General features: G+C 40.1%; 1 protein-coding gene and 1 pseudogene across 2 annotated transcripts; one reads left to right on the top strand and one right to left on the bottom strand.

Annotated features, from left to right (window-relative positions):
• The first annotated feature begins 2,468 nt into the window (after positions 1-2,468).
• On the top strand, positions 2,469-7,410 carry LOC111500617 (uncharacterized; annotated as a pseudogene). The gene is made up of 3 exons (XR_013092970.1): positions 2,469-4,119; positions 6,482-6,551; positions 7,095-7,410. The product of XR_013092970.1 is annotated as an uncharacterized LOC111500617 (transcript).
• Positions 7,411-10,379: 2,969 nt separating this feature from the next.
• LOC101470274 (extracellular calcium-sensing receptor-like) lies at positions 10,380-21,363 on the bottom strand. Its single transcript, XM_076892009.1, has 6 exons — positions 21,173-21,363; positions 20,738-21,035; positions 19,862-20,656; positions 19,483-19,710; positions 19,183-19,306; positions 10,380-11,293 (listed from the first exon to the last, which is right to left on the bottom strand). Exons 1-6 carry the CDS (start codon positions 21,346-21,348, stop codon positions 10,380-10,382), a joined length of 2,535 nt encoding a protein of 844 aa, XP_076748124.1. The 5' UTR covers positions 21,349-21,363.

The raw sequence follows: 21,363 nt of genomic DNA, 5'->3' as shown, positions 1-21,363 counted from the left end.
TTACTTCCTCAAGCATGGCTGTTTTGGTGAAAGGCGACTAGGTGATGCGTGATATTCCCAGATTTGCAAATGCATTTGCTTTATTGTTTGGCTTGATCTATGCTCTGCATTTAGACTACCCCAGGAAGCTGGTTCACACATTTGCCTTAGTCCAAAATATCTTCATGGGGCTTGATGACGGCAAACCCCTGAAACCCCTGCCTACACGCTGTTAAGGAATATAAGGCAATGTTTGTCAGGACACGCACTCTGTTACTGAGCACTTTGTTTGAAGCACTTTAAGCACTTTAAGTTTACTACAGGCTTTGGGTGGATTTAACTCCATCAGTTTACCTAATTTTCCTATACTTGACTGCCTTATCTGGTTATTTGGAAGCTGATCGTCTTTGTACCCATTTTAAAAAATTGTTTTTCATTTCTATTTAAAAAAAAGTGATTAATATTTGACTTTTTGTTTTGCATTTTTGTGTATTTTGAGAAAGATGCAATTAGGACTGATGTCGTCCTTTGTGAGTTTATAAAAAGATAAATGTTCTACACAGAATTTATAATGCTCACTTTATGGTGCCGATGTCCATGTTAGTTGTTTTATAAAAACATTTGTGATGTTTTTAAATTTTCATGAAAAAATGTTAAATAAACAAAATGTAAAGTAACTGAATTTCCGTACTTTTTTTTTTTTTTTTAGTAGTCTACACTCACAACATAAATATCTTTTAATTAATAATCAGATAATTTGAGTTTAGGTTGTAATATAATTGCATTGTGTTGCATCAAAATAATAAACTACAAGAAACACAAAAATATTGAAATTAAAGTATACAGTCTTTGAGTAAAGCTCAATTAATAAAATATAAAATATAATTTAAAATTTTTAGGTTAACAATAAATACAAATTTTGAGTACCCCATACTTAGAAGATATGAGTTTTTGTACTTAAATCTTTTGAGGTAATCAGTTTCCACAAAAGTTTTAAGTTCAGTCAACTTGTTCGGGTTTACAGTGTACTAGGTAAGGTATACTTGGGAAATATAATTGAAGTATACTTATTTTTTGTATGGCCAGCAACAAAAACTAATGGCTACATTTAGAGTAATGTTTAAAAATGACTTCATTTAGCAGGGTGTTCCTTTGTTCTCTTCTTATTCTTTCTTATACTGGACCTTCATTTGGTTTGTATAAGGTGGTACTTTTTAAGACACCTCTGCCTAACTACAGTGAACTAACCTAATAATATGCTCTGGTCATCATTTTACTCAAGTTAAGGTGTCACATCCATGAAACTTACACCACTAACCAGCATCAGTCCTACAACTTCACTCTCAAAATTAATAAATTCTGGGACAAGCAGAAACTGTATTTTTAGCGGTGCATTTTGTGGCAGGCCAGACTGCTATTAAATGCACTCTCCTAAACAAATAATTCCTTTGTAGCACCACTTCGTCTTGGTTCAGAAGAGATGTCCTGGATATACGTGATAATGTAACACGGGTGTTTATGTTTGTTCATGTTTAGCGTGTTGGGTTGTGTTTTTAAAGCGATTGTTACGTTTTTGAAGCTTTGTAATGCGACAGGTGCGATAGCCGACACCACACCTTCACCTGACGTACAACGTGACGTATGACGCACACGTCGGGTATTCACTTTCAAAACAACAATGGGGATAGAAAATATTGCTCGAGGTGGTTAATGCTCCTTTCGCTGGTTGCCAACCACCATTAAATAACAACAAGAGGAAAATATTGATCTGTTTCTCAAGTTTTGCACGTTTAAGTCGCAATTCAGACTCAAACAAAGCTGCAAAGCAGGAGAACAACATAACCATCAACTATTGATGGTTAACATGTGCAACTTAGAAGTAGTCAGAGTTAACTGGATGTTCAATCGGGTTAAATGCAAGGTTGATTGGATTATATCTGAAGATCGTATGCTATTCGTGATAACTCTGCTAGACTCCAAATTGCTCGTCCACTTTTTCCCTAAAACGGACTGACATGGAACACATTAAAGTTGGATTGACACCAGCTAATCAGTCTGAAGGTAAGTGTTTTTTTCTCTTATTCGAGAGAAGTCAGAAATGCGTTCTTAGTACTGTTTGTTTTGACTTTCAAGCTACCCTACCAGGATATTTTCAGTCAAATGCTAAGAAAAAATGTCAATATCTATGAATGTGGAGACTCAAGAGACTAGTTAGGTAATAGTTGCCAATGGATTTATGAGACTTGATAGAAACTTGGACGTTTGCAACAGGTGAATCGGTGAACTACCGAGGTTGCGCCCAAATGCTTAAAGCTGTTAGCTGGTCAGTGTTTTCAGGTGTGCTTGTACTACCTGTACGGTGCGGGGTGCTGACTAAGTCATGTTAAACCCATTAAAGAGTCGAGCTCAAATATCTTTTCATTTTTGTGCACTGCTCTCTTGTCGGCACACATTTTCTGTTTATTGAAGCCTTTTGTGAATAATTTTGATCATGTAAAAACTGGGAATTGGTCCCTATTGACAATACTCTTACTTTTTGCATTGCATATGTCATTTAGGAAAGGTAATTGGTCACTGAACTTTTTGCAACTATGTGTATTTCGAAATTTTGTGGCATCAGTGCACGCAAATATATATTGTTCAGTTTGCATGTTAAAAGCCACAAACATGTAGCTAACTATAGGCTTTCTTGTGGAACTGAGAACTGCCCTGCCACTTTCAGAACATTTTCTGCCTTCATTCACATATGCCTAGGAATCACAGAACAAGAAGGGAGACCACTAAGGAGGAGTTTTATATGTTCACTGGTGACCTCGGCTGTCAAGTTCCTGGATGTGGGTATGCTGCACAAAACTTCACAGCTCTTTGTGCCCCTCTCAGATTTCATATCAAAGATGGGGGAGAAAGTATTATGTCCATTTGAAGGTTGCTCTAAATACTTCAGTGTCCGAACATCATTTTCCAGCCATATTTCTCGAAAACATAAGTAGACAGTTCAGCAGTCAAGGCAACAAGAAATTGGAGGATTTGCCATAATACAAGGAGAGGACACAGTTAATCTATTAGAAGACAGTTGACTTTGTGTCATTTAAAAATGCAGGCTAAAATGCTCTTGCCAACCAGCACTATACAGAGCATCATAGAGGATTTTCAGGATCTTTGCAGCTGTAACAAAAGTAGACACTGAATCTAACACCATCTCTCTTTTTTTTAGATGGCAGACCAAAGAATTTGAATGACACCATTACTCTGGAGCTTGGGAATGATTTCCACTCCAACTGTCCCATGCAATCACAAGAGGAGACAGAGGTCATCCAGAGGACAGAAGTATGGTTAGAAATTGTTGTGGAGGCCATGCAAGTTAACTGCAGAAACCCTAAACGTGCATCTTGTGAAGAGGTTGCTAAGATCATTATAAACAGATACCCTCAAACATTTGCAGATTTTACTGAAAAGGGAGAAAGACTGGGTTGTGGATATTATTCACTACTAAGAAGCATCAAATCTAGAGTTCAACATGTTAATCGAGATAATACAACACATAGACTTCGTCAAACAAAGAGAACCAGGAATGAGGAAGACTGCAGTCCCAACAGTAATGCAACCTCACATAAAAAAGTTAGATGCCTTGCAGATAGCTATGGCTGTATAAATTGGCAGCCAGTTGAACTTCCTCAGGTGGAAACGCCAGCTTCTTTAGAGGAAAAGAAACACATCTTGTTAACAATTTTTAATTCAGAAGGACCTGGAGCTGTGGAGAGACCTGATGTGGATGACTTCATGTGCATCACATATATTTCTCAGCGGCAGCTTATCAACAGTTGTCCCTCACTGTCAGTAGTTGAAATTCAGGAGCAGTGGCCATTCTTGTTTACTCGGAAAGGTCTTTCGAACCACTTTTACAAACTCACAGGCATCGATGTCAGTGAGTGCTTAGGTCAGGCCCTCGTAACCAAAGGCAGAAGGATTGTTAACTATTTCTCCACCCAGAAGCTCAAATGGAACCTTGGTATAAGGACACTCATCCAGCAGATAGAAAGTGAGGGAGTTTTGACCAACAACAAGGTTGGCACAGCAGCCATACTTCTCATGATGAAGTATTACAAGGAAGATGAAGACTCCCTCTTTGTCTTAGCAAATGTAAGCTTTTTTCATACAGCTCTACAGGGAGTGCAGAATTATTAGGCAAGTTGTATTTTTGAGGAATAATTTTATTATTGAACAACAACCATGTTCTCAATGAACCCAAAAAACCCATTAATATCAAAGCTGAATGTTTTTGGAAGTAGTTTTTAGTTTGTTTTTAGTTTTAGCTATTTTAGGGGGATATCTGTGTGTGCAGGTGACTATTACTGTGCATAATTATTAGGCAACTTAACAAAAAACAAATATATACCCATTTCAATTATTTATTTTTACCAGTGACACCAATATAACATCTCCACATTCACAAATATACATTTCTGACATTCAAAAACAAAAAACAAAAAACAAAAAAATCAGCGACCAATATAGCCACCTTTCTTTGCAAGGACACTCAAAAGCCTGCCATCCATGGATTCTGTCAGTGTTTTGATCTGTTCACCATCAACATTGCGTGCAGCAGCAACCACAGCCTCCCAGACACTGTTCAGAGAGGTGTACTGTTTTCCCTCCTTGTAAATCTCACATTTGATGATGGACCACAGGTTCTCAATGGGGTTCAGATCAGGTGAACAAGGAGGCCATGTCATTAGTTTTTCTTCTTTTATACCCTTTCTTGCCAGCCACGCTGTGGAGTACTTGGACGCGTGTGATGGAGCATTGTCCTGCATGAAAATCATGTTTTTCTTGAAGGATGCAGACTTCTTCCTGTACCACTGCTTGAAGAAGGTGTCTTCCAGAAACTGGCAGTGGGACTGGGAGTTGAGCTTGACTCCATCCTCAACCCGAAAAGGCCCCACAAGCTCATCTTTGATGATACCAGCCCAAACCAGTACTCCACCTCCACCTTGCTGGCGTCTGAGTCGGACTGGAGCTCTCTGCCCTAAACCAATCCAGCCACGGGCCTAATCCATCTGGCCCATCAAGACTCACTCTCATTTCATCAGTCCATAAAACCTTAGAAAAACCAGTCTTGAGATATTTCTTGGCCCAGTCTTGACGTTTCAGCTTGTGTGTCTTGTGCAGTAGTGGTCGTCTTTCAGCCTTTCTTACCTTGGCCATGTCTCTGAGTATTGCACACCTTGTGCTTTTGGGCACTCCAGTGATGTTGCAGCTCTGAAATATGGCCAAACTGGTGGCAAGTGGCATCTTGGCAGCTGCACGCTTGACTTTTCTCAGTTCATGGGCAGTTATTTTGCACCTTGGTTTTTCCACACGCTTCTTGCGACCCTGTTGACTATTTTGAATGAAACGCTTGATTGTTCGATGATCACGCTTCAGAAGCTTTGCAATTTTGAGACTGCTGCATCCCTCTGCAAGATATCTCACTATTTTTGACTTTTCTGAGCCTGTCAAGTCCTTCTTTTGACCCATTTTTGTCACGGTCTGCAGAGGCAGGTCGTGCGGTGGTGTGTGTAATGGACCCAGGAGCGTACACAAGTGAGTAGACGGGAGTGAGTTTAACAGAAAGCGAGCCTTTAATATGACTGAAGACCAGGAATACAAACACAGCAGGGATAGCGTGGCTAAACTATAACTAAACTGGGAAAACTAATACTGTGACAAACTAAGAGAACTCTGAGACGAAGATGATCACAAAAGACTGATCGTGAAAACATGGGGGTGAGAACACAGACGACGCGACACAGACTGTACGAAACACAGAGACTAAATACACATGAGGGAAGATCAGGGGAAGTGGATGCACACGGGGAACACAGGTGACACTGATAATCATAACAAGACACGGCAGGAGTGAACGTAACACTGATGGGAGATGGGCAAAGTAAAGCAGGAAGTACACAGAGGTTCAAACAGGAGAAGAGAGAGCACGGGGAGAACGCAGACATAACGGGCTGGGGAAAACATAGAATAAAGCACAAAGAGAGACGAGGGCTCATAAATACACAGAGGGGCACACAGGGGGTAAGAGTCACGAAGGGAAAACACATAAGGAACAACGTAACAGATCAACCCAGGAAGCATGGCCTAAATAAAGAACAAAATACAAAAATACATGAAAACTAAGAATACTGGGCCCACATGGCCCAGGACCATGACAATTTTGCCAAAGGAATGGAAGTTGTCTAATAATTATACACACCTGATATAGGGTGTTGATGTCATTAGACCACACCCCTTCTCATTACAGAGTTGCACATCACCTAATATGCTTAATTGGTAGTAGGCTTTCGAGCCTATACAGCTTGGAGTAAGACAACATGCATGAAGAGGATGTGGACAAACTACTCATTTGCCTAATAATTCTGCACTCCCTGTATGTTTAATGCTGTTGCTTGCTGTCCTGTTATATTTTTTTTATTTGTTACATAAAATGTCTTGGTCCTTTTTCTGGCAGGAAACATCTACCAGGATGTCCCTTGAAGCAGAGAGCAACCTGCCCATCACCCCAAGGCTGATTATGCTTGGTAAGAAGTCATTTATGAAATAGAGCTGATTAGACCATATTAGAATTTCTGTTTGGCACAGGAGCTTTTCGTGGACACAGGTATCCAGTGTCTGTTTTGTTAGCTCAAATTTCTGTAATTTCCTTTATAAACCAAGGTTGTTGGACAAGTGTCTCAGTGAATCCAGCAAAGTAACAATATCAAATTTCACAATACATATTACTGATCAACGTAGTAGTCTAGCTACACCAACAGCAGAAATACTGAAGTCAATACTGTAAAGTTTAACAGCAGCACAAACTATGAACTCCAAAATAACCATAGAGTTGATTCATCTCTGGTAATTTAACTGGGCTGACTGTTTGTTAGGTGTGTTTAATGTGCAGAATAATTCCCAATTATGTACAATTATAATATGTTAAAATGGACTTATGTACATAAGGCCATTAATAATTAACAGTACGTAGCTATTTGCTTTATGACTATCTAGATAGTGTGAAGAAGTGAAGTATTACAATTATTTTATGTTGCATAATGACAACATGTTGCCCCTATACATTTAAGGACAAAGTTCAATGACCGCCACCTGCTGGATGGTGAGTGCAGAGGGGCGTGTAATTGTTGAGCTGGACAAAGAGAACACCTTTGCTGATGCAATGTCAGTCTCTGACATTGATGTATTCAACCTGGAATACCAGGAGTCAGCGTGTGCAAGTTTTTTGTAAGGATAAACCCTGAAGAGGGAACAAAATGTACCTCCAAGGTTGGGACAAGCAGAAAGACTGGGACCACTGTGAAGCGAAAGGTTGTTTACATTAACCCTCATGTCACAACTTTCCTCCAGCGGCTTACTGAATTTGAGTGGAGAACTTCAAATTAGGTAACTGTTGCCATTTTTAGTGAATTTCTTGTATAATTTAAGTGACCAATGTGTTGTTACCTGTGTCTCCACAGATGATCCATGGCCCATGCTTTCTGGACATTTACACAAGACGAACAACAATGAAGACAAGCTCTCTTGCCATCTTGCAAGACGCTGTCTCTGTCCAATAGGTTTTTTGAGTGCAACAGTTTTGATTTTTTTCCCTTCTTTTACCTGTTTGTTAAAAATTATTTCAGCTACTTACACTTTAATTGTCACATGTATTGGCTCACCCTACAAATCAATGAACTCAGTCCACAAAGCAAGATCAGGGTTCAGTGCAGGTCAGTCAAGTTCCTTCACACCACACACGCTCATCCATGTCGTGGACCCTGTTTTGTGCAATGATTTGGTGGTGTGAGCCAGTATTTTGGACAAAGTGTATATAAAGGCAGAAGTGTGGGGCTTGATATTATATTCATTACAATTCACTTTATTTGTATGGTGCCAACAAAATGAATGCCAAGGCACTTCAAAACCCTACAAAATATAACTAAGAAAACCCAACACTTGAGCATATGTTGTCTGCCATGATATGGATATGACATAATATCGTTATTGTTTGTACAACCATCTGAGAAAATAATGTATTACATGGTTTAGTAAAAACAAGTGCTTCCTCAATGAAAATGTTTTCAGTTCTTTTTAGTTTTTGATTTTGGAAATGTGTATTTCAGCAGGGAAAAATCAGTGATAATAAATAAAGTGGTGTAAAGCACATGAATTATATTTTGTGTGTGTGTATCTATCTATCTATCTATCTATCTATCTATCTATCTATCTATCTATCTATCTATCCATCCATCCATCCATCCATCCATCCATCCATCCATCCATCCATCCAATTTTTTTTTGGAACCCTCCAGTCTCTTACAGTATGTTACTGTTAACTGAAATTTCGGTAAAATTACGACCTGTTAAACGGTAAATGACCGCCTGTTGGGACACGGTATCCTCTAGCAGAGATGAATATTTTTGGTACTGATGATGCGTGATAACGGTAAGTTACTGGTTAATAAATTGCAGTTTATTACCTTGCAGCGGGCTTACAGTGGCATACCGTGAATAAACAGTAGTATACCAATTTTTTAATCACAGTATGATGTTACTTTGTTGACGTAATTTACGACATAACGACATAACGGTATCTCACTGGCGTCACTGTTGCCAGTGAGATACCGTAAAAAAGGCTACGGCGTGTTACCATAATTTGTCCAAGAGTATTATACCACACCAGCAAAAAACTGTATCATCCTGCAGAGCATTAAGCTACCGTAACACAGCACAGTGAGGCCAGTATGTTACCGTAAAGTGGCGATGAAAAGTCTAACAGTGTATACAAAGGCCCATTTAAATATAAATTAACAATGGAAAGAACAATTCACTACAAATAATGTACTAAAAAAATCTTTTTCCTATACAGTACTTTTATACTCTTAGAACTTTATACAAGTTACAGTCATCCATTCACTTACACTTTCACATCTGTGATGCATAGATGTGATATTAAGATCTGTCATCAGTCTGATACTAATTCAGTCTGAAGTTAATAGGAAATGGTAAGGAAAATTTACACCATTGAACCCTACTCTAAAAACATGTCATGGACTTAACAATGTCTTTGAAGTATGGTTTAAGAAAGTGTTTAAAGATTTTACAGCATGTGTAGCGCCATCTTGTATCAGTACAGAACTTGATATCACTGGGTTGGTTGGTTGGTGTTACATTTTTTGCTTGGTGTACTGAAATAGGGCAATCCACCTGTGGCCCTAATGCTTGGGTTTGTAGACCCACTTTGCAAATGACAGTTGTGTGGATAAGTGCGTCTTTGCGCCAGCTGCAGATGAAGAGGTAACAGAGAACAAAGGCAACAGCAAATAATCAGCAGTTTAGAGATATTTCAAACATCTGACACCAAAAGATTTATTTGTTTATTTACTGTAACTTGTGTTTACACTAAAAACTCATCTTTTAAAGTACCACATATTATATTTTGTTTTAAATCCTATACAAAGGAAGAGCTTTACTGTTATTGCTTTTACTGATATAGTAAGAGATTTTTTTTTCATCCATCCATCCATTCGCTTATCCTTTTCAGGGTCGCGGGGGGCGCTGGAGCCTATCCCAGCTGTCATAGGGCAAGAGGCGGGGTACACCCTGGACAGGTCGCCAGTCTGTCGCAGGGCCAACACACAGGGACAGACAACCATTTGCACTCTCATTCACTCGCACATTCACAATTTGGATTTTCCAATTAACCTATCCCCTCAAGCTGCATGTCTTTGGACGGTGGGAGGAAGCCGGAGTACCCGGAGGGAACCCACGCAAACACGGGGAGAACATGCAAACTCCACACAGAAAGACCCCGGCCTGATGTTGGAATTGAACTCAGGACCTTCTTGCTGTGCGGCAACAGTGCTAACCACCGTGCCACCGTGCTGCCCCAGATTTTTTTTTACTTTCCTTATTTCATTTGCCATATATATGTGTAGCTGCTCTTTGAGAACCATGCATTAAACACATACATGCACAAAGCAAAACAATTGATGGAGTTGCATTGTGGTGCGCACAAAAATTTGATAATGGCAATGGAAACCTCTTGAAAATGAAAATGAACAGGTTATAGAAGAACAGGTACTCTTACTGATTTTATCTGCAGTGGCATGTAATTCAAATTTCAAACTTCCAGGGTTTGACATAAAATAAAGACAAAATAAAGGCATGCCATGATAAATGATGATATATGATTGACTCAATAACCTCTAGCTATCAGTGCCTTGGTATGCTTTTTTTTTTACCTAGTTGCAAACTAAGTAATGAAAATGCATCAGGAAGGAGAAGGAGCTTATTCATATTCTGACAGGATGGTGACAAACTAATTTGGGAAAAATAATAAGAGTAAAATACCATTTTACTAAATTCAATTTTCAAAGTGAATTTGGTACCTTCTTCCCCATCATATTCCTTTTTGTATTTTTCTCTGGCTTCAGTAAGATTATATAACATTTGGGTATGAAGATGCAAATTAGCAGTCCAAAACTAGATGCAAGTATAGCAAATATTTCTACAGCAACACTGAACTTCCCAGGGGAGCTAACGTATGCTGGGATAAATGTAATCCATACTGCACAGAATATCAGCATGCTGAAAGTGATAAACTTGGCCTCATTGAAATTATCGGGTAGTTTTCGTGCTAAAAATGCAAAAATAAAACATAAAATAGCCAGAAGTCCTATATAACCAAGAACAGCCCAAAAGCCTACAGCTGAGCCAAGGGCACACTCTAAGATGATTTTATCTTTGAATTGTAACAAATTCTTAGATGGAAAAGGAGGAAAAGTTGTTAACCAGATGATACAAATGACAACTTGTATAAGAGTGAATGCTGTAACACAGAGTCTCTGCTGTGTCTGCCCAAACCATTTTTTAACATTACTACCTGGACGTGTAGCTCTGAAAGCCATTAAAACAACTATTGTTTTTCCCAGAAGACAAGAGATACAGAGGACAAAGGTGATGCCAAATGCTACATGTCGGAGCATACAGGACCAATCAGAGGGCTGACCAATGAAGGTCAGAGAACACAGGAAGCACAGAATTAAGGAGAAGAGCAGCAGGAAGCTCAATTCAGAGTTGTTTGCCCTCACTATAGGAGATTTCCTATACTTGAAGAAAATGAGTATCACACCAATTGTCATGCATGCCCCAAATAAAGATGCTGCAGTGAGCAGTGCTCCCATAATTTCTTCATATGACAGAAACACTGCTTCCTTCTTGATACAGGAATCTCTTCTTTCATTTGACCAAAACTCAGGTAGACATCTCACACAGGTGACAGAATCTGGAAATTAATATTGATGCAGATGTTACAAGTTGTTAAATTTAATGAGCACAATTTCATATGTGTTTGCATTTAAAACATCCATGAAACATCCTACTGATGCTGTACAATTACAAGGTGATAAACAATATGTTTATTAAGTTAAGCACACAGGTATACTGGTTTGTGATCAAGTAAGGATTAACAGATGTGATGTCTAGAGAGGAGACGGCATGCATCCCACTTTGGATGGAGCAGCTCTCATTTCTAGAAGTCTTGCCAAATGTATTAAATCCCCCCAAAACCTGACTATCCAGAGTTGGGACCCAGAAGCAGAGTTGCAGTCTTACACGCCTCTTTGCAGCTTCTCTCCTCCCATTATTCCCCAAAACCCCATCTCCTCAGAGACAGTGTCAGCTCCCAAACAGACAAAAAAACAAACTAAAAACCGGCAAAAAACAACTTAAACATAAAAAATCGCAAAAAAGGGACAATAAAATAATGCGCTTCTACAACAAAGAGTAAAACAGTAAAATGTGGATTATTAAATATTAGGTCTCTCTCTTCCAAGTCTTTTAGTCTGTTCGTACATTAATTAATAATTGATTAACAAATTGATTTACTCTGCCTTACAGAAACCTGGTTACAGCAGAATAATTACGTTAGTTTAAATGAATCAACACCCCTGAGCCATAGTAACTATCAGGGCTGAGGGGTCGGTGTGGCAGCAGTTTTCCACATCAACTTATTAATCAACCAAAGACCAAGACAGACTTTTAATTCATTTGAAAGCCTGATGCTTAGCCTTGTTCAAAACTCAAAAAACAGTCTTATTTGTTATTATCTTCCACCTGGGCCTTATACAGAGTTTCTGTCTAATTTCTCAGACTTTTTATCTGATTTACTGGTCAGATCAAATAAAATAATTATTGCTGGTGATTTTAACATCCATGTAAATGCTAAATATGACAGACTCAACACAACATGTCTGAAACTAGCACCACTGAATGAACAATGGGCTGGGAGGTCCATTCCTTGATCATTAATATGCAAATTCTCATGACCATTGATCAATCAATCAAATTTATTTATATAGCACATTTAAAGTCCGAAGTACACCAAAGTGCTTTCCAGTAAAACCATGATACAGGTAAAATCACAATATGAAATATAAATTACAGATATAAAATATAAAATAATTACATAATCTAAATGCAGAGCCAGATGTAAATTATCCTAATTAGCCTCGAATGCCAGGTTAACACCAGGCTAAGCAAAGAAACCCTCCCTCTCCTCAGCCACCTCCTTCAGCTTGTCCGGGAAAACACCACGGTGTTCCCAGGCCAGCTGAGAGATATAATCTCTCCAGCGAGTCCTGGGTCTGCCCCGGGGTCTCCTCCCAGTGGGACATGACCGTAACACCTCATCCAGGAGGTGCCCAGGAGGCATCCTTATCAGATGCATGAACCATCTCAACTGGCTCCTTTCAATGTGGAGGAGCAGCGGCTTTACTCTGAGCCCCTCCCAGATGGCTGAACTTCTCACCCTCTCTAAGGGAGAGGCAAGGGAGAGCAATCTCGTTCTTTCAGTCGCTACCCACAGCTCATGACCATAGGGTGAGGGTAGGGACGTAGATCGACCGGTAAATTGAGAGCTTCCCTTTTACGCTCAGCTCTCTCTGCTTCCTTCTCCCGTGACTCATGAAGAAGACCCCGAGATACTTAAACTCCTCCACTTGGGGCAGGAACTCTTTTTCAGCCTTTTCCAGGTCCATGGCCTCAGATTTGGAGGTACTGATTTTCATTCCTACCGCTTCACACTTGGCTGCAAACCATTCCAGCACGAGCTGAAGGCCATCACCTGATGAAGCCAACAGAACCACATCATCCACAAAAAGCAAAGATGAGATTCTGAGACCACTCAAATAAAAGCCTTCCGACACTTGGCTACGCCTAGAAATTCTGTCTATAAAAATTACAAACAGAACCTGCGACAAAAGCAGCCCTGGCGGAGCCCATCACCCATCTGAAATGAGACCAACTTTTTGCCGGCTATGTGAACCAATCTCTTGCAACAGTTGAATAAGGATTGAATGGCATGTAGCCATGGGAGAGATACCCCATACTCTGTTAACATCTCCCACAGGACACTCCGAGGGACATGGTCGAATGCCTTCTCCAAATACACAAAACACACGTGGACTGGTTGGGCAAACTCCCATGCACCCTCAAGTATCCTCGAGTGGATAAAGAGTTGGTCCAGTGTTCCATGACAAAACCGCACTGTTCCTCCTGTATCTGAGGTCCAGCTAACGGATGGACTCTTCTTTCCAGCACCCTGGCATAGACTTTCCCAGGGAAGCTGAGGAGTATGATCCCCCTGTAATTGGAACACACCCTCTGGTGGGAACCACCATCCGGTCTGCCATTCCAGAGGTAACGCACAACATTGAAGAGGTGTGTCAGCCAAGACAGCCTTAAAAAATCCAGAGCATTCAGGAACTCAGGGCAATTTTCTCAGTCGAAGTTAGCAGCGCTACACCCGCACTATGCACAGTGCAGGTAGAGTACCACTTTCCCCTTCTGAGTTGCCTGACGGTTTGCCAAAATCTCTTTGAGGCAGTCCAATATCCGTGCAGTGACGAGTCCCGAGCCATGTTCTGCTTGGCCTGTCCGTACCTATCAGCTGCCTCTGAAGTCCCACAGGCTAACCAAGCCTGATAGGACTCCTCCTTCAGCCTGGTGGCTCCTTCATCTCTGGTGTCCACGATTTGGTTCAGGGGTTACCAGCATGACATTCACCAACCACCTTGCAGCACAGTGCAGTGATTTTGGTAATGGAGGTGCTGAATATGGTCTATTTGGACTCAATGTCCACAGATTCCCTCAGAATGCTGTTGAAGCTCTGCCGGAGGTGTGCATTGAAGATCTTGTGGACTGGGGCCTCTGCCAGGCGTTCCCAGTGCACACCCACTATATGTTTAGGTCTGTCCAGCATCCTCCACCTGATCCAACTCACTACCAGGTGGTGATCAGTTGACAGCTCAGCCCGTCTCTTTACCTGAGTGTCCAGAACATATGGCCGCAGGTCTGATAATACGATTATAAAATCAATCATCGACTTCCAGCCTAGAGCATTCTGGTGCCACGTGCACTTATGAACACTTATGTTCGAACATGGTGTTTGTTATGGTCAAACTGGGGTTTGCACAGAAGTCCGCGGTTAGGTCTAGAGAAGCTTTTCCTCCCAGTTATGCCCCCCGAGTCTCACTGTCATTGCCCACATGAGCATTGAAACCCCCACCCCAAGAGGGACTCCAAAGGGCTGGGTACTTTGAACTGCCACTTGGCACATAAGCATAGATGACGGTCAGGACCCATTCCACGACCTGAAGGCGCAGGAGTAAACCCTCTTGTCCACCGGGAGAAACCCCAATGTACAGGCAGCAAGCCAAGGTGATACTATGGATACCCACCCCAGCCTGCTGCCTCTCACCAGGGGCAGCTCCAGACTGAGAAACTCTCCAGGTCCGCCAGAGCCTCCGCTCCTGGCCGCCACCCAGCACCCAACCCCTACCCCATCTCCTGCAGGTGGTGGCCTGCAGGACGGTGGACCCATGTCCCCTTTTTGGGCTGTGCCTGGCAGGCCCCATGGGCTAAGGCCCATTAACCAGACACCCTTGGGCACCCTCACCGGGCCTTGCTCCTGGGCAGGGCCCCGGTAACCCTATCCCGGGCAGGGTTAACTGTTCCCTTGATGTTCTACTCATAGGGGTTTTCTGAATCACTCTTTGGTCCCTCACCCAGGACCAATTTGCCATGGGAGACCCTACTAGGGGATACAAGCCCCCGGACAACATAGCCCCTGGGGTCCCTGGGACACATAAACCCTCCACCACGACAAATACAATTGTAACCATTGGAGAAAAAAAATTTACTCATAATCATCTCAAAGATTGTAACATTATCTACAGCTACTTTCAGTACCACTGGTACTTATTTTGAGTATTTTTCTCCAATTGATCTTTCTGAGTTAACTTCAGTAATTACTTCCCATTTGCACATAGAAGCCCTACCATTAATAATGCATCAGTCTTAAATATGATCAACCTATCTCTAATAATCAGCTATGTACCACAGGCCTTCAATCTGCCAATAGTTAAACCATTACTTGGAAAGACATCTCTTGACCCTGCTGGCCAATCTCCTACCTTTGTTTCTTTTCAAAAATTCTTGAATGAGTAGTTATCAAACAGCTAACTGATCATCTACAGAGGAATGGCTTATTTGAAGAGTTTCAGTCAGGATTCAGTGCTCATCACAGTACAGAAACAGAAAGCTTTAGTGAAGGTTACAAATTATCTTCTTATGGCCTCAGACAATGCATTCATCTCTGTGCTTGTCCGGTTAGACCTCAGTGCAATGTTTGATAATGTAGACCATAATATTCTATTACAACGATTAGAGTGTGCTGTAGACATTACAGGTACTGCATTGCAGTGGTTTGTATCATAGCTATCAAGTAAACGGAGAGTCCTCTTCACACAGTAAGGTCAATTATGGAGTTCCACATGGTTCTAATTGTGTTTACATTACACATGCTTCCCTTAGGAGGTATAATCAGAAGGCATAGCATACATTTTCACCGCTATGCAGATGACACCCAACTTTATCTATCCATGAAGCCAGATACCAATTAGTTTGACCGAAAGGAATGTCTTAAAAGACAAAGACCTGGATGACCTCTAATTTTCTACTTCTAAATTCAAATAAAACTGAGGTTATTGCACTGGCCTGAAAATCAAAGACATATGGTATCTAACCAGATTCTTGTTCTGGATGGCATTACCTTAGCCTCCAGTAACACTGTGAGGAAACTTGAAGTCAAATATTAAACAAATATGTAGGACTGCTTTTTACCATTTGCTCAATATCTCTAAAATTAGAAATATCCTATCTCAGAGTGACACTAAAAAACTAGTGCATGCATTTAGTACATCTACGCTGGAGTATTTTTAATTGGTTTGTCATTAGGATGTCCTAAAAACTCCCTGAAAAGCCTCCACGTAATCCAAAATACTGCAGCAAGATTATGGACAGGAACTAGAAAGAGAGTGTACTGTATATTTCTCCAATATTGGCTTCCCTTCCCTGTTAAATCCAGAATTGAATTTAAAATCGGGCTTCTCATTTTTAAGCTCTTGAATACTCAGGTCGCATCTTATCTTAATAACCATATCACCCTATTAGAGCACTTCACTCTTGGACTGCAAGCTTACTTGTGGTTTCTGGAGTATTTAAAAGTAGAATGGGAGCCAGAGCCTTTGGTTTTCAGGCTTCTTTTTCTACTTTTGAACCAGCTTTCAGCAACAACAACAGCCTCAAGGCAACAGTTGTTGCAATTTAGAGCTGTATGACTAAAATTGAATTAAATTAAATTGAGCATCCATCAGTGTTTGTGATTGTGGCATACTTTTTATTTAAATTTTACAAGGAGTTATAATAGATTTTCTATACTTTCCAGATATTATTCCAAATATTATTTAGTGTTTAATATTTAGCCTCAGTGGTGTTATCAGATAGAGAAAAACATTTATTGAGTATTAATCACCATTAATTGTATTAACTCTAAGTTTAGAACAAAGGATTGTGGTAAATATTAAACACTGACTATAACTGAGAGGCTAACATAAGAGTTACTTTACAGAAAAAAAGCAGACTATGTATAATCATGGTTTTGTAAGGCATTAAAATATATTGTAATGGACTGGATTACAAGTTAATCCAATTGTTGTGTTATTACTGTTTTCAGAATTGCCACACAGTTTTGGCAGATATGCTCCACACCTGCAAAGAAGTAATTTACTGAGTATCCTTGAAGGTGTAATAGTCTAAAACAGGAGTCTCAAACTCAAATGAGCCACGGGCCACTGCTGGCACCACCATCTCATTGGAGGGCCACTTTCATGTTCAAGTAGTACAAAAAACCCAAACAAACCAGAAAACACCCACTAATATTTCCTAAAATGTTGTATTTTGTTTGTTTGTTTTAAATTTCAAATATTGTATAACAAGACAAAACTGCAAACATGAAAGGAATTCTTTTTCTCACTCTTAACTGAAGCCTTTCATTGAACTACCAAATAAACAAATTGGTACGCTCTTTCTGGCCAAACACGTGACAGCACTTCTGCTATAATTTTGTTCATATTTAACAAAATAAAAATGCAGACGTAAGTGTACACATTAGTTTTTGACTCTCATTGAACTGGCACAGCCAATCCTTCCACGTGTGTGTACTCTCTTGCTACCTCAGCCAGGTCAACGGCTCCATACCGTAGTAAAGAGACCTCTGGCTAATATGTCGGGTTCTTTGTTGGGCTCATAGCCAGGAACTAGCTTTACTGTCTGGGTCAACTTTGCTAGTGAGAGACAGAGAGAGGTGTTGAAAGGCTGCTCCAACTGAACTCTATTGTTTCGGAGGAAAACACGAACACAGCGTACAGTCTAGTCTTAACAGCTTACTTACAACTGGGCTCGTCAAGCATTCTTTTTGGCTGGAGTGGTTGTTATTATATTTACATGCTTCCATCTCCTGTTTCTGGTCGGTGAGAACTCATACTTTTTGACTCCCCTTTTTCTCCCTCGCTCACACTCACACACATAACGGAGAGGCAGTCCCACACTATCTCCCTAAAGCACAGACTACACTGGCTACATTCTTAAAGGGCAATACCTGTAACACTCTGCTCACATTGCCTTCATATTAAATTATGTTTTGAATAATAATTAAAAAAAAATTCTTCACATCAATATGCAGTCCGCAAGTAGAGGGGCCGCAAGTTTGAGAACCCTGGTCTAGAGGCTGTTAAGCCTGTCAATTATATCAGCTACCTATGACAGAGAGTCTGTAGAACAACATGTGTTACTGTTCCAAATAAACTCAGAAACAGAATAACCGACTGTCTCTGTCTTCTGTTGGAGAGACACTACAATATAAATAAAAAGACCTGATGAAATTTGGCACAGACTATATCTTTATATTTCTATTTTGACTTGTAAGTTGTGCATGTTATTGCGGGTCTCTGTGTGTAAAATTTATTATTATTTCTATTATTATTATTAGCAACAACAAGACTAAATACAACGTCTTGAATAAACCTGTTCTTTTTTTCCATGTAAACTTTTATCTAATTCTTTTTATCAATTCTACTTCATGACCGAGACATGGATAAGCAGCAGAAAATGAATGGATGATTTCTTCTTCATCATATTGGTTACTAGTTTCATGTATTTTAAATTATGAGTATATATGTGAAAAAATGCACATATAGTTCTATGCAGCTCTGTAAAAATCCAAAACCGTCAACTGAAACAATGCCCAACATAAATCTGTCTCCTTACTGTTGAAATGTTATGATTCTGTGACTATTAGTTAAATAGTTTTACTTAGTTTGAGAAGGAAATCGAAATTACGGAGCCCCGCAGGGGACATGGGAGGGATCTCGCAAAAGTTTTAGCCGCATTCTTCCCGCTAGCTCGAAGCTAACGGGAGGTCGAGACCTACTACAGCCGGGAGGAACACCGCTTTCCCGGCACATCGTGCCTCGACCTCCCGGTCGGCTTCGAGCCGGCATCCGAAGAATGCGGCTAAAACTTTTGCGAGATCCCGAGTTTCTTTTGCGAGATCTCGCAAAACTTTTGCGAGATCCCGAGTTAGTTTTGCGAGATCTCGCAAAAGTCCGTCTTAATTTTTTTTTCTCCCATGTCCCCTGCAGGGCTCCGTACTAAATGCATATTATGTCTGCATAAAAACAAACATCACGATTATTAAATAGTTCTCGTATGACCGTCCTACATGGCTAACTTTGCTTTGTAATGCACCAAAGTTAAAATGAAATGTCACCACACCTGTAACATTGCTGATCTGTCCCTCTGCACATCTTATACAGTCATAGCAGCAAACAGGCCTTCCTTTCTGGAGAACCTTGCGTGTTCCTGGGGGACATTTCTCACTGCAAACTGACACAGGAACCTGCATGATCAAGAAAATTAAACTGCATATGGACTTTAAGAAAAAAATGAAGTTCTCTGTCAAACAATTTCTTAATTTTGAAAGATCAAAACCAAAATACTGTAAAACAAATTAAATACATATTTATAAATTGAAAAAAATAAAACAAAAAACCCCAAAGTTGTATGAATGTGTACCTGCTTTGTGTTTCTTGCCCAAATTAAAGCCTTGTTTTGCAAATTTAGCTGTTTTTCTGGAGCCAATGATGTATCATAAAGACCAACTGTGACAAACTCCACAACGCCGTTTTCTCTTGGCTGCCAGTTTATAATTTCATACTTTGCTGCTGGATCTCCATTCTCATTAAAGTAAACCTCATCTCTTTCCTTTGTTGTGATGTGAATCTTTCGTATGTGTTGCAAAACCTAAGATAACATGCCAAAACTCAGTTACTTGCAATAGAGATATCTTGGACACCTAATGGTCAAAGATTATGAAAGACAAAATATTTTTTTAATTATGACAACAATGTTCGTGCTAATGTGATTTAATCTTTTAAGTTGGTGTAAAGCTCACCGTGAATGGATCTAGCTGCACATTTTTGTTACATGTTTTATTACAGCTGAGGATATTGTGAAGTGCATGTGCCACTGCATACACTGCTTTATATACATTATTAAAGATAGGCATGAGAGACATATCAGTGAAGCTGTTTTGAACTCCGTTCAGATCTTCATGTCCAGTACACTCTCTCTGAATGTCTGCTGATGATTTCAACTCCTTGAACTTACAACTAAATAGTGTCTCCCAGAACTCAATAAAGAGTTCATTATTAGATGAATTCAGTGGCTTAACATCCAGTATGAACTCTCTCAGGCCAGTGACATGTGCTTTAGGAATGGAAAGACCTATGGCACCATCCAGTATGTGATGTATATCCATTTTTGCTGTTTGTGAATCAAATATCCACGACTCAGTGCCTACCCACTGGTACCCAGACAAGTTATGGTATGAAAACTCATGTAGCAGCACATCCAGATCCACATGGGAAAGGAATGCAACAATTACCTTGGAGGTTGAAGCCTTTATAATTTCAATTATCTTTTGTATTTTCACATATGGATCTGTCCTAAAAAAAGATACAGAATACTCCAGACAGATGCCCAGCTGCTGTGCAGTTTCTGTGAAGGTGGCCATGCCATTATTTCCATAATCATTATTGGTTCGAATAGCTCCAACCCAAGTCCATCCAAAATGCTTGACCAAATGTGCCAGGGCTCTGCTCTGGTAGTAGTCACTGGGTATTGTTCTGAGGAAGGATGGGTACTTAGTTTTGTCACTGAGACAAGCACATGTGGCAAAGTGACTGATCTAAGAGAATAAAAATATTTTTTAAACATTATATATATCTTTATATATATATAAAATGTATAAAGAAAGAAGCCTACCCACCACTGGCAGAACAAATGGTCCAATAACAGTAGCTACTGCAATGGATGGAGAAGAAGAGGTCTCTCCTATTATCGCCTGCACATGTGCAGGTCTGGTACATGGTGCCTTCGGGGGTACAGACACAATTTCATTTCCATTAGCCAAAGCCAGTGTGACACCTACACTTCTGGCCACAGATCCACAAGTATCATAGATTTTATAGCCCACAGAGATTCCTGGCAGTAGGTCTGTACTGTTATTAATCTCCTCAATTGCAAAAAGCATAGTCTGTGCAAATTGGAAATCTCTGAAATTTAAACTTGAGACATTTACAAATAATTGGAATTGCATCACATTTTCCCTTAAAACTTGGAAAAAACATTTCAAAGGATGTTTAAAGCCAAGAATTGATGAATTTCTTAAATGACTGTATTAAATTCATTTCTTATCATTTACCTGGTACATTGTAGTGGCATTGGTTTGTGTGTGTAGTTGTCCATTCTGTCTTCCCAGCTGCTGTGAAAAGAGAACATCCCCCCTAATATAAAATCCCCATCTTTTGATAGGACTGGGTTCCCAGAATCACCTCTCTGCGTGCACACTGGGTCCTCAGCTTGAGAAAAAGAAGCCATCAATAATAATTGGAG

Source organism: Maylandia zebra, linkage group LG14 (assembly GCF_041146795.1).
Source record: "Maylandia zebra isolate NMK-2024a linkage group LG14, Mzebra_GT3a, whole genome shotgun sequence".
NCBI lineage: Eukaryota > Metazoa > Chordata > Actinopteri > Cichliformes > Cichlidae > Maylandia > Maylandia zebra.
The sequence above is the reverse complement of the archived record's forward strand: the minus strand, read 5'-3'. Positions and strand labels throughout refer to the sequence as shown.